Source organism: Rattus norvegicus, chromosome 1, assembly GCF_036323735.1.
Source record: "Rattus norvegicus strain BN/NHsdMcwi chromosome 1, GRCr8, whole genome shotgun sequence".
NCBI classification, from domain to species: Eukaryota; Metazoa; Chordata; class Mammalia; order Rodentia; family Muridae; genus Rattus; species Rattus norvegicus.
The window spans coordinates 177,379,752-177,394,146 of NC_086019.1; the positions used below are offsets into that span (position 1 = coordinate 177,379,752).

At 45.9% G+C, this 14,395-nt stretch overlaps 1 protein-coding gene across 1 annotated transcript in view; it reads left to right on the top strand.

The window, feature by feature from the left end:
- Spon1 (spondin 1) overlaps positions 1-14,395 on the top strand; it is a 299,164-nt gene that overhangs the window by 16,226 nt on the left and 268,543 nt on the right. Inside the window, exon 2 of the mRNA NM_172067.2 lies at positions 5,641-5,747. Within this exon, the coding sequence (NP_742064.2) occupies positions 5,641-5,747 (107 nt within the window). The remainder of the gene's footprint in view (positions 1-5,640; positions 5,748-14,395) is intronic.

Below are 14,395 nucleotides of genomic sequence, written 5' to 3' on the forward strand. Positions count from 1 at the left end.
TTTTGTATTTTTAATCCTTTGTAAGCATTTTTCTCCAAGTTTTGGATCTCCTAATGGCCTCTCCTGGGAGGCACTGGGAGGAGTCGTTAGAGGGAAGATCCTATTATTTATCACCAAGCAGTCATCTTTGGTTGTTACTGGGATGCAGAACATGCTGTACGTTTGCGCCTTTCTTTCAGGAGGAAGTCTAATGAAGCCCACCAGATGGATAGGGCCTCCCGACTGCCTTCAAATTAAACTGTGTAATAACATCATTTCCAGTGGCAGTTACGCACTGAAACCCCATGCAGAGTCCAGCTCCGTCTCCAGAGCCTCCATCTTGTGTGATAGATCTAATAGGCAAGAAAGGATACGACCTTAGTTTTCTAGAACCTGCAGGAATGCAGCATTCTGGGAAACCAAACCTACGGCTGGCTTGTCAGGTATACCGAATAAATGTACAGGAAGAGGGCTATTTGCAATCAAGAAAAAATTTAATAATTGAATCACACATGATATAGCTTAATGACTATCACATGGTGAAGAAACCAGTCTAGCCAGAGTTCACATGATGAACTGGGACATGACCAAGGCTGTGGTAACATCCGTGTACCCTCCACATCACTCTCCCTCCTCCTCCCACACATTTGACTCTAGCACCAGAGATTGCCTAGTGCAATCTTTTCTGTAAGTCTTCACCAATGCAACCATACCACCTCTATTCTCTCTGTCTGTCTGTCTCTCCCTCTCTCTCCCCTCCTTCACCCTCCTCCCTCTCTGTATGTGTTTCTGTGGTATATATATATATTGCTTGTGTGGACATGTGCACGCGTGTACTGAGGCCAGAGAATGGTAACACATGTCTTCCTGGTTTGCTGCCCACCTTATGTTTTAGAACAAGTTCCTAACTGAGTCTGGAGCTCACAGAGACTTTCTAGCTAACGAGCTCCAGCGACCGACCTGCCCTGCATCCCAGTGCTGGTTACAGATGTGTGCTGCTGTGCCCAGCTTTTCTGTGGATGCTGGAGACCCAAATTCAGGGTCTCAGTCTTGTATGGCAACCGTTCTACCGACTGAAGCATCTCCCAGCCCTGCCATGTGTATTCCTTTGTGTCAGGTTTTTTCCAACGTGGGATTACCTTTGTGACTCATCCATGTCAGTGAACAGCCCGGTTTGTTCGTTTTCATTAGACATTGCTTCCAGGACGGTGTCACCATTTACCTATTCCAACTTAGTGATGCTTCCAGTCAGGGGCTACTCTGAAGGCCATCTCCCCAAGTATTCTCCTAAGAACATTGAATGCACATAACCGTGCATTTTGAAGTTGTGTAACTGGGCCGTGGGGAATGTGTATGTTTAGCTTCAACAAAGTGCTGAAGAGTTTTCCAGCAAATGTGCTAATTTTCACTTTCCTCAACAATGTGTGAACGTTCCAGATAACAGTGTTTGCTATTAATTCTTCATATTCAGTCAGTCTGGTAGCTGTTGGTAGTATTTTATTGTGAATTTCATTTGCCTTTCCCATTTGGCTGGGGAGGTTCAGAGCCTTTCACCAAGTATCAGCTCTCGCATCTGCCCATGGTCTTTTCTGTTGGATTGTCTTTCTTCTTGATTAGCAAGACGTGGCATAATTTAGATAGTGCCTATAGGACTGCAAACATCTTTTACACCATGACCTGCCTTTCCCCTTTTCATAGTGTCTTTTGACAGGAAAAGTTCGGCAGCACCTCGTTATGCATCTCCAGTTTTATGACCTTTGCTGTTTTATGTCCTAAACATTTTCTGCTCCAGTGTCATCGGCAAACTGTCTCACACCGCCACCCAAAACCTTTAGCATATTGTGTTTTATGTAACATGTCAGCCTGCATAGATTTACTTAGTGCACAACCTGGGGAGGGCCACCTGTGGTCATCCTTGACCATTGGTTTTCTGTCCTGCTGCGCATTCTGTATCATCTGCACTTCCCATAGCTTTCTGGAGCTTTCTCTGTGAGCCCTCCACTATTTAATTGGCTCAGTCTTCTTTCCTTGTTGTAGAGCACTGACTTAATTTCCATAGCTCTGTAAGTCTTCATATCTGGAAATAATAAGCCCCACAACTTTGTATTCCTTTCTCAAGATTGCCTTGACTATTCTTAGCACCATGCATTTCCATATGACTTTTAGAAGCAGGTTCTCAATATCACATGAAATACATTGGGACTTTCATTTAGACTGCACTAAATCTATGCATCATATATATATATATATATATATATATATATATATATATATATATATATATATATAGTGTGTGTGTGTGTGTATGTGTGTGTGCGCGCATGCGCACGTGTGTGTTTGTAAGAAGATTGGCATTCTTGACAATTCAGAAACTAACAGACCATGAGTACTATTCTGTAGGCTTCATTGCACATCACTGATCACTGCCCTGAGCCCAGATGTGGTTCTAGCCCTTGAAGGGCTTACAAGCCTCAAGACAAACAGAAAACACAAAGTGCACTGCAGTGTGATAATCTTATTACTGAAAATAGGATCTACCACTGTTTTCAAAAGCAATTCTTTGTTCTAAAATATTTTATCTTATTATTTATTATTAATTTTGTGTGTATGGTGTGTACACATGAGCGTGTGCCTGTCATGGGGTACATATAGAAATCAGAGGATGATTTGCGTCTTCTACCTTTACATGGGTTCTGGGGAATGAAAGTCAGGGCCTCAGGCGTGCACAGTCACTGCCTGACTGGGCCATCTTGCCTTCCCTCAGCACTGCTGTTCTCCATTGGTCTACTAAATTCCAAGTTATGATCGTAAAGACCTGGCATGTCCCCACTCATTTGCGTCACATACTGACTCTTGGAAGCAAGCATAGATATTATGCTAATTGTGTCGGTATTTTTATGTAAAATGTGCCTTTTCAGCTTTAATATGATGTGATTTCTGATAAGCTTTTTTTCAAAGGGAAAATAGCTTCCAGATTATCTTCAACATCTTGGGGGGTTTTTTTTAGATTCATGAGAGCGAGTGGGGCTCATGATTCTTTTTTTTTTTTCTTAAAGTTTCATTTATTTCAGTGCTCTGTGTGTGTGTGTGTGTGTGTGTGTGTGTGTGTGTGTGTGTGTGTGTGTGTGTGCATGCACTCATTTGCATGTATGTTTGTGCACTGCATGCCAGAAGGAGCTGTTGAATTACCTGGAGCTGGAACTGCCTGACTGGGGATCTGGGAACTGAACTTGGGTCTTCTGCAAGAGTAACGAGTGCTCTTAACCACTGAGCTGTCTCTCCAGCCCCAAAGTCTCATAATTTCAAATTATCAGAGAAGAAAATCCGGTAACTTCTTAAAAGTTACCATTAAGTTCCAGATGTGATTATTTTTATTTCCTTTTCTACAAATGTTCAGTATCTTTTTTAAGAGATATAAAGGACAGGAGAGATAGCTAAAGGCTATCTCACAGTTAAAGGCTAGGCTCACAACCAAATATATAAGAGATATAAAAAGTACGGCTGGAGAGATGGCTCAGCAGGTAAATAATTTTCTAAGCAAGCATGAGTACCTGAGTTTGGATCCCCAACACCCACTGACACCATTCTTTATTCTGCAGTCTTTAGACCACTGTCTGGTAGTATGAGGTAAATCTATACAAAGCAGTGGCACAGGCCTTCTCCTGTCCCTTGTGAACTGGGTTAGAAGGCAACCCCAGACTTCTAGAAGCATTGTACAGAAGTTATCATTATGGCTTACAGCCGGGAGAAATGCCCTTGACTAGGGGCAAAGTACCTGGAATCCAGATGGCAACTTGTATGATGGGAGCTTGAATAAATCTCTCTGCTCTGGATTTCAGAGGTCTAGTCACAGAATGGAAGGGGTTGAACTAGGTCATCTTCATACAAAGCCAGGAGTCAGTGAGTTTAGAGTCTGTATTAAGTACATAAAACTTCTATTTATTTATGCATTTTTAACTTTTTGGGTCCTATTCTCTCCATATATGTGTATGTGAATATGTATGGCATACACATTCAAATGTATGTTTTCATTTACTAGTCTGTTTATCGTTGGCAATGAAATGTTTCCTGAAGCATGTGCCCTAGTTAGCTTTAATTGTTAACTAAGCCTAGTCATGTGAGACTACAGGCTTCACTGAGGAATTGCTTAGATCAAATTGGTCTGTAGCAATGTCTGGTGGTGGAGTTATCTTAATAATTGAATCAGGAAGTTCCAGCCCACTGTGGGTAGCACTATCCCTAGGCAGATGTCCTGGGCCGTATAAGAAAGTTAACTGAGCAGGAGTCTGGGAGTCAGCCAGCAAGCAGCAGTCCTTTATGGCTCCTGTTATATTTTCTTGGTCATGAGTGAGGTCCCTGGTCAGAGGTGATTCTGTTTGTAATAGCAAGCAGGTCTGCCTTCTGGTTCCTGCCTTGAGTTACCTCAGTGATGGAGTGGGAGTGTCAATCAAATAAATCTTTCCTCTCAAAGTTGCTTTTGGTCAGGTATGAGTCACAGAAACAAACGGAAAGTAATACAGAAAGTAATTTTCATATCTTATTTGTATTTTGTATTTTATTTTTTGTCTTCCTTTTTAAGAGTTCCAGTGTCTCTTCTTATACAATCCAGGGTGTCACCACCTTTATTGGAGAGCCACTACCTTAGCCAAGGTTACCTCACTCTTTAAGGGTTTTAGACCTGGGAGAGATGCCAGAAAAGTTCACCCTCAGTTTTCCTCCCTAGCCAGGAGTTGCTATAGTTGCAGTCACAGTATCTGCTGTGTCATGTTTGCTGGGAGCTGTGTTTGGCATATATTTGGTGTATGTGGTTCTGGCGGTGCAAACTGTAGGGACACCTGTTCCAGGACCAGGAAAGGAAGTGGTCTTCTGCATCCTTCTCTGGACTTGTTGGTCTCATCAATTTTATTAGGGTCAGGACTTTAGGAAGGAAGGCAGCATAGCTGAGTCCTAATGCCTGAGGTCTGTGAGGACCTGTTTCAGCCAGATACACAGTGGCAGCATCCTCATCTGGTGATTAGCATTTTTTATCTTAAGAGGGTTCAGGTCTTTATGGTGAAGGACTTAAGGACTTGAAATCAATGGGTCAGCAGAACTTGAGCAAGCACCAGGGGACTGGGAGTGAGTTTTCAGAAGATAAGGAGAAGCCGTTTGGAGAACAGAGAACAATATGTGTCGCCCTAGACATCTTAAAGGAGCCCAGATTCCTCTTGGCTCACCCTAATAGAAGTGTAGCAGGGTGAGCTTATTGTCAAGATGGGAGTTTCTGACCAGGGCTCTCATTATCAAATTGAGATAATTGAGACAGCTCCCCTTTCCTCTGTCTGACTGGTTAAGGGAGACTTCAGGAGGCATGGGAAGTCCTGGTATGAGGATTGTGAATTTGAGACCAGCCCCAACTGTACAACAAGGCTCTTCGTCAAAAAGAAATAAACAGACAAATAAGTAAAGAAATAAAGATAAAAAGAATTTTGGGTCAGATTTCAGATCTGGCATTTAGCAGACTCTGAAAATGGAAGAGGGAGCTGATGAGCCTTTACCAATCATCCTCTGCCCTGTCCTCCATGGGGATGGAACGTTGACAGAGCTCTCAGGTCTGGTCGTACGTGTCAAAGGGAACGCAATCGATTGCTGTGTTGACGGTGGCTTTCTTGTCTCTCACAGTGACACTCTCGGCTGCCCCTCCCTCCTACTTCAGAGGCTTCACGTTAATTGCTCTCAAAGAGAACCGCGAAGGCGATAAGGAAGAAGACCACGCGGGCACCTTCCAGGTAAGACACCTGCTCGCTGCCACAGCCTGGCCGTCAGGGGCCAAATGAGGAGTGTACGTAAAAGGAGAGGTTAAGCATCACGTGTGGCTTTTCGTGTGCTTCCCTGATGAAATCCAAGTGGGCCAGCTCCATTAGAAGGACCCCACAGCTGGTGACAAAGGCTGCCAGCCTGCCTGAGCAGGCTTGGTCACCTGGCAGGGTCTGTTTCTCTCTCGCAGATCCCACAGCTGGGCTCTGGGCTCTGTACCCTTGGCATCAGGCAATGCAACGTGGAGAGAGTGCTCGGAAACTGGTTCAGGCTGGCTGTTTCCCTTGCACTAGGCATCTTGTGGTTGACTGGAACAAGAGCTCCGGGCAGTCAAGCTGGAGGGAAGGAGTTCAACATCGGGAGAAGGATGTTAAGGGGATGTGGAGGCTGACTTATGGAGAAAGATAAAAAGAACTATGCATGCTTGTCTTGGCTAAGCGAGCAGACAAGTTTAGGAGGTGGTGGTCTCTGAATGTCAGCCCTGGAAGAGCAGCCCCGTAAGGGGGTGGGGGTGGCGCTGTGCGTGACTGTGCAAAAGGCCTCAGCAGTATGAAAGTGGGTCAGGAGAAGAAAGGGAAGCTCAAAGGCAAGGCCTTGACAATAAGCCATAGTTCACTGTGGAATATTCTTCCAAAGGAAATGGCAGGAACATCGACCCTTCTCTAGCAAGATGTCAGAACACATCCCAGAGGGCTGGGCTGATCTGAGGCAGAGGCCCAGCCAAACCTACCCTGACCATTTCTGGTAGCCACTTCTCACTGTTGTAGAATTCATTTTTTATCTGGAATGTGCAAACTCAGAAGAGAAAATGAAAAACCAGGAAAATGCTTGCCCTCAAAACTGGCTGCTGGAAACTCTGGTGTAATGTGTGAGCTCCTCAGAAGACCCTGCCCCAAATACCTTGTGCATCAGGGTCTTTTAATCACTTGGGGACAGTTTGTAATTAAAGGTTGAATCTTGTGACTTAAAATGTTTTAGTTTTAAAACCATTTATGTGTACATGCACACATGTGTGTGCCGTGGCATGCATGTGGTGGTCCAAGGGCAGCTCGCAGGAGAAGCTGGTTCTCATGTCCACCATGTGGGTTCTGGGAATTGACAAGGCTTCAGGCTAGGTTGCAAGTGTCCTTACCCTGTGATCCATCTTTCTGTGTCCTTTTTTTTTGTTTCTTTTTGGAGGGAATGGTTGAGGGACATAGTCTTGCTATGCAGTCCTGGCGGCCCCAGTACCCTCTATGTAGCCCAGGCTGGCATCAAAGTCTCTGCTTCAGCCCTCTGAGTGTTGGAGTTACAGTGGTTACCATCATGCTCAGGTAAAACTTTCTTTTCTAGGCTTCAAGTCTCTGCCCATTTAGATGACCTTTCTAGGGAAAGAACTCTGGGAAGACATACAAAAGAGTGGCCCGATAGTAACAACACCGATGGCTCATGTTTGCAGAGTGCCTGCCATCTGCTGGGCTCTGTGCTGAGTGCTTCCTCCCATCTTAGCATGTCCTCCCTCCCATCTTAGCATGTCCTGCCTCCCAGCTTAGCATGTCCTACCTCCCATCTTAGCGTGTCCTCCCTCCCATCTTACCATGTCCTCCCTCCCATCTCAGCGTGTCCTCCCTCCCATCTTACCATGTCCTACCTCCCAGCTTAGCGTGTCCTACCTCCCATCTTAGCATGTCCTACCTCCCATCTTAGCGTGTCCTCCCTCCCATCTTACCATGTCCTCCCTCCCATCTCAGCATGTCCTCCCTCCCATCTTAGCGTGTCCTCCCTCCCATCTCAGCATGTCTTCCCTCCCATCTTAGCATGTCCTCCCTCCCATCTTAGCATGTCTTCCCTCCCATCTTAGCATGTCCTCCCTCCCATCTTAGCATGTCTTCCCTCCCATCTTAGCATGTCCTCCCTCCCATCTTAGCATGTCCTCCCTCCCATCTTAGCATGTCCTCCCTCCCATCTTAGCATGTCCTCCCTCCCATCTTAGCATGTCCTCCCTCCCATCTTAGCATGTCCTCCCTCCCATCTTAGCATGTCCTCCCTCCCATCTTAGCATGTCCTCCCTCCCATCTTAGCATGTCCTCCCTCCCATCTTAGCATGTCTTCCCTCCCATCTTAGCATGTCCTCCCTCCCATCTTAGCATGTCCTCCCTCCCATCTTAGCATGTCCTCCCTCCCATCTTAGCATGTCTTCCCTCCCATCTTAGCATGTCCTCCCTCCCATCTTAGCATGTCCTCCCTCCCATCTTAGCATGTCTTCCCTCCCATCTTAGCATGTCCTCCCTCCCATCTTAGCATGTCCTCCCTCCCATCTTAGCATGTCCTCCCTCCCATCTTAGCATGTCCTCCCTCCCATCTTAGCATGTCTTCCCTCCCATCTTAGCATGTCCTCCCTCCCATCTTAGCATGTCTTCCCTCCCATCTTAGCATGTCCTCCCTCCCATCTTAGCATGTCCTCCCTCCCATCTTAGCATGTCCTCCCTCCCATCTTAGCATGTCCTCCCTCCCATCTTAGCGTGTCCTACCTCCCATCTTAGCGTGTCCTACCTCCCATCTTAGGGTGTCCTCCCTCCCATCTTAGCATGTCCTACCTTAGCTTGTGACCTCGGAGCTTCTGATATTTTCCTGATTATTTCTTATTCTTCTCTCAGAGCTCCTGACGTCCTTTCTTGTAACCTAGCCATGGTGGGATCACTAGCAGCATCAGCCGCACATGGAACTTATAAATGCAGTCTCAGCTCACTGAGGCTCGATCAGTCTGAACTTAGAGCAGGGCCCACCCCTGTATTTTAACAAGCTGTCAAACCTGAGGTCCCTGGATTGAGAACTTTGGTGTTCTGAGACATTGAGGAACCCATGACTTTTCTATCACTCAGAGCAGGGACACATCCGTCACTTGCTATCCATGTTCTCAGCTCCAGCCCTCAGGAGCAGTGTGCATGAGGACGTGAAAGCACCCATGATGACAGGAACAGCTAGCAGGCTTAGTGCCTTGGAGTCGGGTACCTTTAGGTTTCCATTCAGTGATTGAAGTGATCCTCAGAGCAGCATGACGAGCTAAGCACTGTTGCTCTCTTTACACAGCGCAGGCATCTGGGGGCTCAGAGAAAGTCAGCAACTTCCCTAAAGCCACCCAGTTCTGTGAGAAAGCTGAGATTCCATCTAACCTAGGCTCCTGGTTAATAGCCATGTTCTTGGTTATAACCATAGGGTGCAATTGGTTGTAGCCCTGTTCAGAGCAAAAAGGAGGTCCCACTCTGTATGAGGTTTTCTTCTTGTTGTTTGTTTTTGTTTTTCATGTCAGCAGTGTGTGTGCAAGGTGCCTGATATTGCCTTAATTCTACTTAATTCTTGTGGCACTTTTCTGAAGTCAGGGTTGGTATTACCATTCCTTACAAGATAAAACTGAACCTTCATGGAATTAAGTCAAAGCAAGCCACACCTCAAAGCTCCACATGCTGGACTAGTAATTTTTTTTCTCATAGTGAATGTCTTTACTCTTGCCTTACCTGTGAGCCATTCAAATGCATACTCCACTTGGTTGTCCTGGTTTCTGAGGTTAGGGGGATCATAGACCAGATCCCCTTTGTACCTCTCGTTCACTTTTCTACTACAGCATTGACACATTTGAAAGGTGTCATCTTTCATTGAATCTATTCTTCATTAGTTCATTCATTCATTCATTCATTCATTCATTCATTCATTTGGTATCACTTATGGGATGCTCCCTGGGCCATGTATTGACTGCTGGGGACAGCGGTAAGACAAATTGAGGTTGTCCGCGACCCGGTGACGTTTGCTGTTCCCTCCTTGCCATCGTCCGGTTGAGTCAGCCTCTGCAGCTGACAGGTGGAACAGAGAATCAAGTCACTCACTAGAACACAAACTATAAACACTGCTGCCATTTTTGAAAATGGCATTTTAAAAGCAGCTAAATACACATTTTCACCTAACACCTTCCCTCCCTGAAAACTCTGAGTACTTAATAGCAGCAAAATGTGGGTAAACTGAGGTTGGAGAGATGACTCAGCACTTAAAGCACTTGACCCACTTGCAGAGGACCCAGGTTGTTCACAGCACCCACACGGCAGCTCACTACTCACACCCATCTCTAACTCCAGTCCCAGGGCATCCCACGCCTTCTGTGGGCACCAGGCACATATGTGGCACACATACATACATGCAGACAAACACTCAGACACATAAAAAACAGTAAATTTGTGAGACGTTTGTATAAATCTAGATAAAGACCACACACTTAGTTCTCGTAAATGTTTTAAAAAATATTTTACTTATATGTGGGAGAGGGATGGGGTCAAGTATACACACAGATACACACATGTGGACCTCAGAGAACAGCTGGCAGGAGTTCCTTCTCTCCTTCACAATTGGGCTGGGTATTGAAGTCATCAGGGGGATCCACCCCATATGCAGCCACCAGACCCAGTCGCTATCGCTGATGAAAAGAAGGGCTTGCTGACAGGAGCCAGATATGGGTGTCTCCTGAGAGGCGCTGCCAGAGCATTACTGACACAGATGAGGATGGTTGCAGCTAACCATTGGACTGAACAAGGGGACCCCTATGGAGGAGTTAGAGAAAAGACTGAAGGAGCGGAAGGGGTTTGCAACCCCATAGGAAGAACAACAATATCATCCAACTGAACCCCACCAGAAGCCCCAGGTACTTAAACACCAACCAATGAGTACACATGGAGGGACCCATGTCTCCAGCTACATATGGAGCAGAGGACGGCATTGTCCAGCATCAAAGGGAGAAGAAGCCCTTGGTAAAGGCTTGTTTCCCAATATAGGGGAATACCAGGGCGTTGAGGTTGGAGTAGGTGGGTGGGAATGGGAGCATCCTCATAGAAGAAGGGGGAGGAGGGTATAGGAGAGGAGAGGGAGAGGAGGTATAGGAGAGGAGAGGGAAATGTATTTTATTTGAGGTGTAAATACATAAAATATCCAAGAAAAATAAAATTATTAAAAGAAAAGAAAAGGTCATCAGGCTTGTCACAAGCACCATTATTACCTGCTGAGACATCTCACTGACCACATGTTCCTGACTCTAAAGGGGCTCAGATGGCTTGTCATGCTTTTCAATGTCCCAGGACTTAGTGGGAAACACAGACTCACCCACCATGCCTAAAAGCAATGGGAGCAATGGAGCTGCTTAGTGGGGGAGGAGGGGGACAGTAAGGGTTACTGCTCTGCTGGCTCCTGCAGATGTCCCAGAGAAGGGGTGGGGTCTCTCCTCTGCTCCAACAGTGGGTTCCAGGGTGGCGGCATTGGCACATGAGGGTGTCTAGCTGCCAGAGCGGGAGAGACACTGGATCTTTTTATGAGCTAGCTGGGTGTACTCACGGTTAATTGCAAGTGACAGGGAGTTCAGAGACAGTACTGTCTGTACAAAAGTAACACGCCAGTCTTCACAATTCAGCTCACTAAAAACAAACTGCTCCCTGGTCCCAGGCCCGGAACATAGTCCAGCTCACTCTCTTGCTTCTAGCAGGTCTCAGCTCCAGATGCCCTTTTCCAGAGGAGCTGGGTCCTGATCCCCCCATTTAAAGCTACACTGGCCTGCCACCTTGACCCTGAGCTGGATTCTTGTTTTTCTTCTGCACCTACTCTTTGTGTCTATTAGCAACGACAGACCCCCTGTCTGTTTCTCTAGCAGATATGTGCACTGTCTGTCCCTTCCACCATGCCTCCCACGAGATGGGGTTTTATTTATCTCCTCTGTTGCTGTGTTCTCCACCCTCAGCAAATCTGCCCAGCACAGGCTTGGACACTCACATATTTATTGACAGATTTTTAAGCACACTGTTTGCACTGAAGTTCAAGATGGTAATCTTTGCGCTTGACTCAGGACGTGTCAGCTAGTCAAACAGCCACAGCCTCAGGAACGTTCTCCTCAGATGAGCCCCAATTCCTACAAACAAGACTCTAACTCTTCTTATTCTTAAAACGTTCCCATGACCTCATCACCAACAATAAAAGTTTATTAACAACTAATGGGCTCTGAGCCAGCTTAGAACCCCAAAAGAAGTTTTGACATATTTGTCTAAAGCTGAAATAGTATTGCACACTTATTCTCGGGAATTGTCCTTGTATTTTTAAGTTTTCTTCTTACTGCATTATTCAAGCCTGGAGAGAAGGGTAATATAAGATGTTGTCTCCTGGTCCAGACTTGGCTGCTGCCCTGTGAACTCACAGTGGCTGATGCTACTAGAATAAGACCTGATTGAGATTGGGCTTGTCAATCATGAATGGGGAGGAAGTTAGGAGGTCCTGTTCCTCTCCAAGGAGCCATTGGTAGTTCATGGCTACAAGAGAGGGAGAGAGGTGGTATGGTCCCTGGTTAGCTAACCATGCTCCAGCAAATGACCTCCCACCCATGCTCACACAAGCAACCCTAATTAAACACAGGGAGATGCACACATGCATGCACACGTGCACGCGCATGGCTATTCCCCACTCCGCACACTCTGCTTTTCCTCCTATCACTATCATGATGCCTTCCATTCTCTTTCCAAGATCCATAATGTGTGTGTGTGTTTCTTTGCATGTGTGTGTGTGTGTCTGTGTCCGTGTCTGTGCATGTGTGTGTATACACCACCCATTTAGCTCAACCAGAGAAATGTGTATAACCATTAGTTTAAGATTATTCTGTAAAGCTCAGTGGGATCACCACAGAGTCCACAACTGAATACAGTGTTTTCCTTCTCCCTGAATCTGTCAATAGCAAGCCATTAACCAGAGAAGGCTAGGCCCCTGCCTCTCTCCTCTATTCTATCTTGGGGCCCATTTTTGTGCAGTGTTCCCTGAACCTTAGGGGAATGATATAAACATCCTGTTTGAGGCTGACCATGCCAAGGACTGAGCACACAAGCATCCCTTATCCTCGGCACCCTGAGCAGACACGAGGGTCTCTGCATTCATTGCTGTCTGCTGGAAAGTGGCATCACTAAGGCTCTGAGTAACATTTGCCTCTGGGTATTATCGCAAATGCTTGATTTTATGTCACTTTATCTAACCAACGATTTTAACCTTTTTCTAGGGTTTATAACCTCCCCTGTCATGGATTTTTTAAACAGATTTATAATATGAGGAATTGATTAGGAATATTTTTGCTCTTGCAGAGGATTTGAATTTGGTTCCCAGAACCCAAGTCATGAGGTTCACAACTTGTCACTCCAGCTCCCAGTCATCTGATGCTCTCTTCTGTCCTCTGAGGGCACCCACTCAATATGAGTGCACACCCACACTCACCCCCCACCCCACACACACATACGTGTACTGAAAAATAAAATGCATCTTCAAAAGGAAAATAGTCATTTATAGAAAGTTGAAGGACAGAAAAATTATAGGAAGATGATAACTTTTGGGCTGTCTTTTAAGGTGGACAAGTTTTGTGGCTGGACAAGAGGAGCAATAGAAGAGCGCATGTGAAGACCTTCCCTCCCTCTGTCTGAAGACCTCTCACAGTTTAATGCTTCCCTAGATATTTCTGACAGGTCACAGTAAAGGTTTTTGTTTAGAAAAAGCAAAAAAAGCAACCACACAACAACAAAAACTCATGATCAGGGACTGGTAACATTGCTAGGCCCACCCTTCCCTTTGGGAACTCTAATGGTAGAAAGCACTTCCGTTGAGTTGTGATGCAGAACCAACTGTCACAGGAGACACTCCCAGAGTGCTGAGATTACAGATGTGCACCACATCTGGCTCAGTCACTGCTTCAGAGCTGTGTCACTGGAAGTGGGGATCAGATTATGATGTGACAAAAGTTTGCATACCCACACTGGGTATTAAAATGCTACAGTATTTTAATTCCATCCCTCTCTGTTGGAAGTTCCATGAGAACAGGAGCTATTGGTTTCCTCCAGAACAATGCGTCTTACACACCATTAGAGCTCAACAAATGTCTGCCACAAAACACAAATTAATCGTCTCTCAGATATCTTCTCATGAGGTAGGCATTCTGTGCTACATTCAGTTTTTCGTCAATTTGACACAAGCTAGGGTCATCTGAAGAAAGGAAACCTCCATTGAGAAAATGCCTCTATCAGATTGGCTTGCAGCAAGTCCCTGGGACATTTTCTTGTTTAATAATTGATGTGGGGATACCCAGCCCACTGTGGGCAGTGTCACCCCTGGGAAGGAGGTCCCAGGTTGTATAAGAACGGTGGCTGACAGTAAGCCTGGAAAGCAAGCCAGTAAGCAGCATGCCTCCATGGCCTCTGTTTCAGTTCCTGCCTACAGATTCCTGCCCTGATTTCCCTTGAGACAGATGTAAGCTATAAACCACAAACACCCTTTCTTCCTAAGCTGCTTCTGGTTGTGGTGTTTAACAGTTTTGATCACCTTTTTATTGCTGTGTTAAGATACCAAAACCAGGACAACTTATAGAAGAGTTTATAGGGGACTCACAGTCTTAGAGGGTGCGTCTAGGAACATCATGGTAAGCAGCATGGCAGCAGGCAGGCAGGCTTGGCAGGGCACTGGAGCAGGAGCTGAGATCTTAGAGAGAGAGAGAGAGGGAGAGGGAGAGGGAGAGGGAGAGGGAGGGAGAGGGAGAGAGAGAGAGAGAGAGAGAGAGAGAGAGAGAGAGAGAGAGAGAGTGTTAACTGAG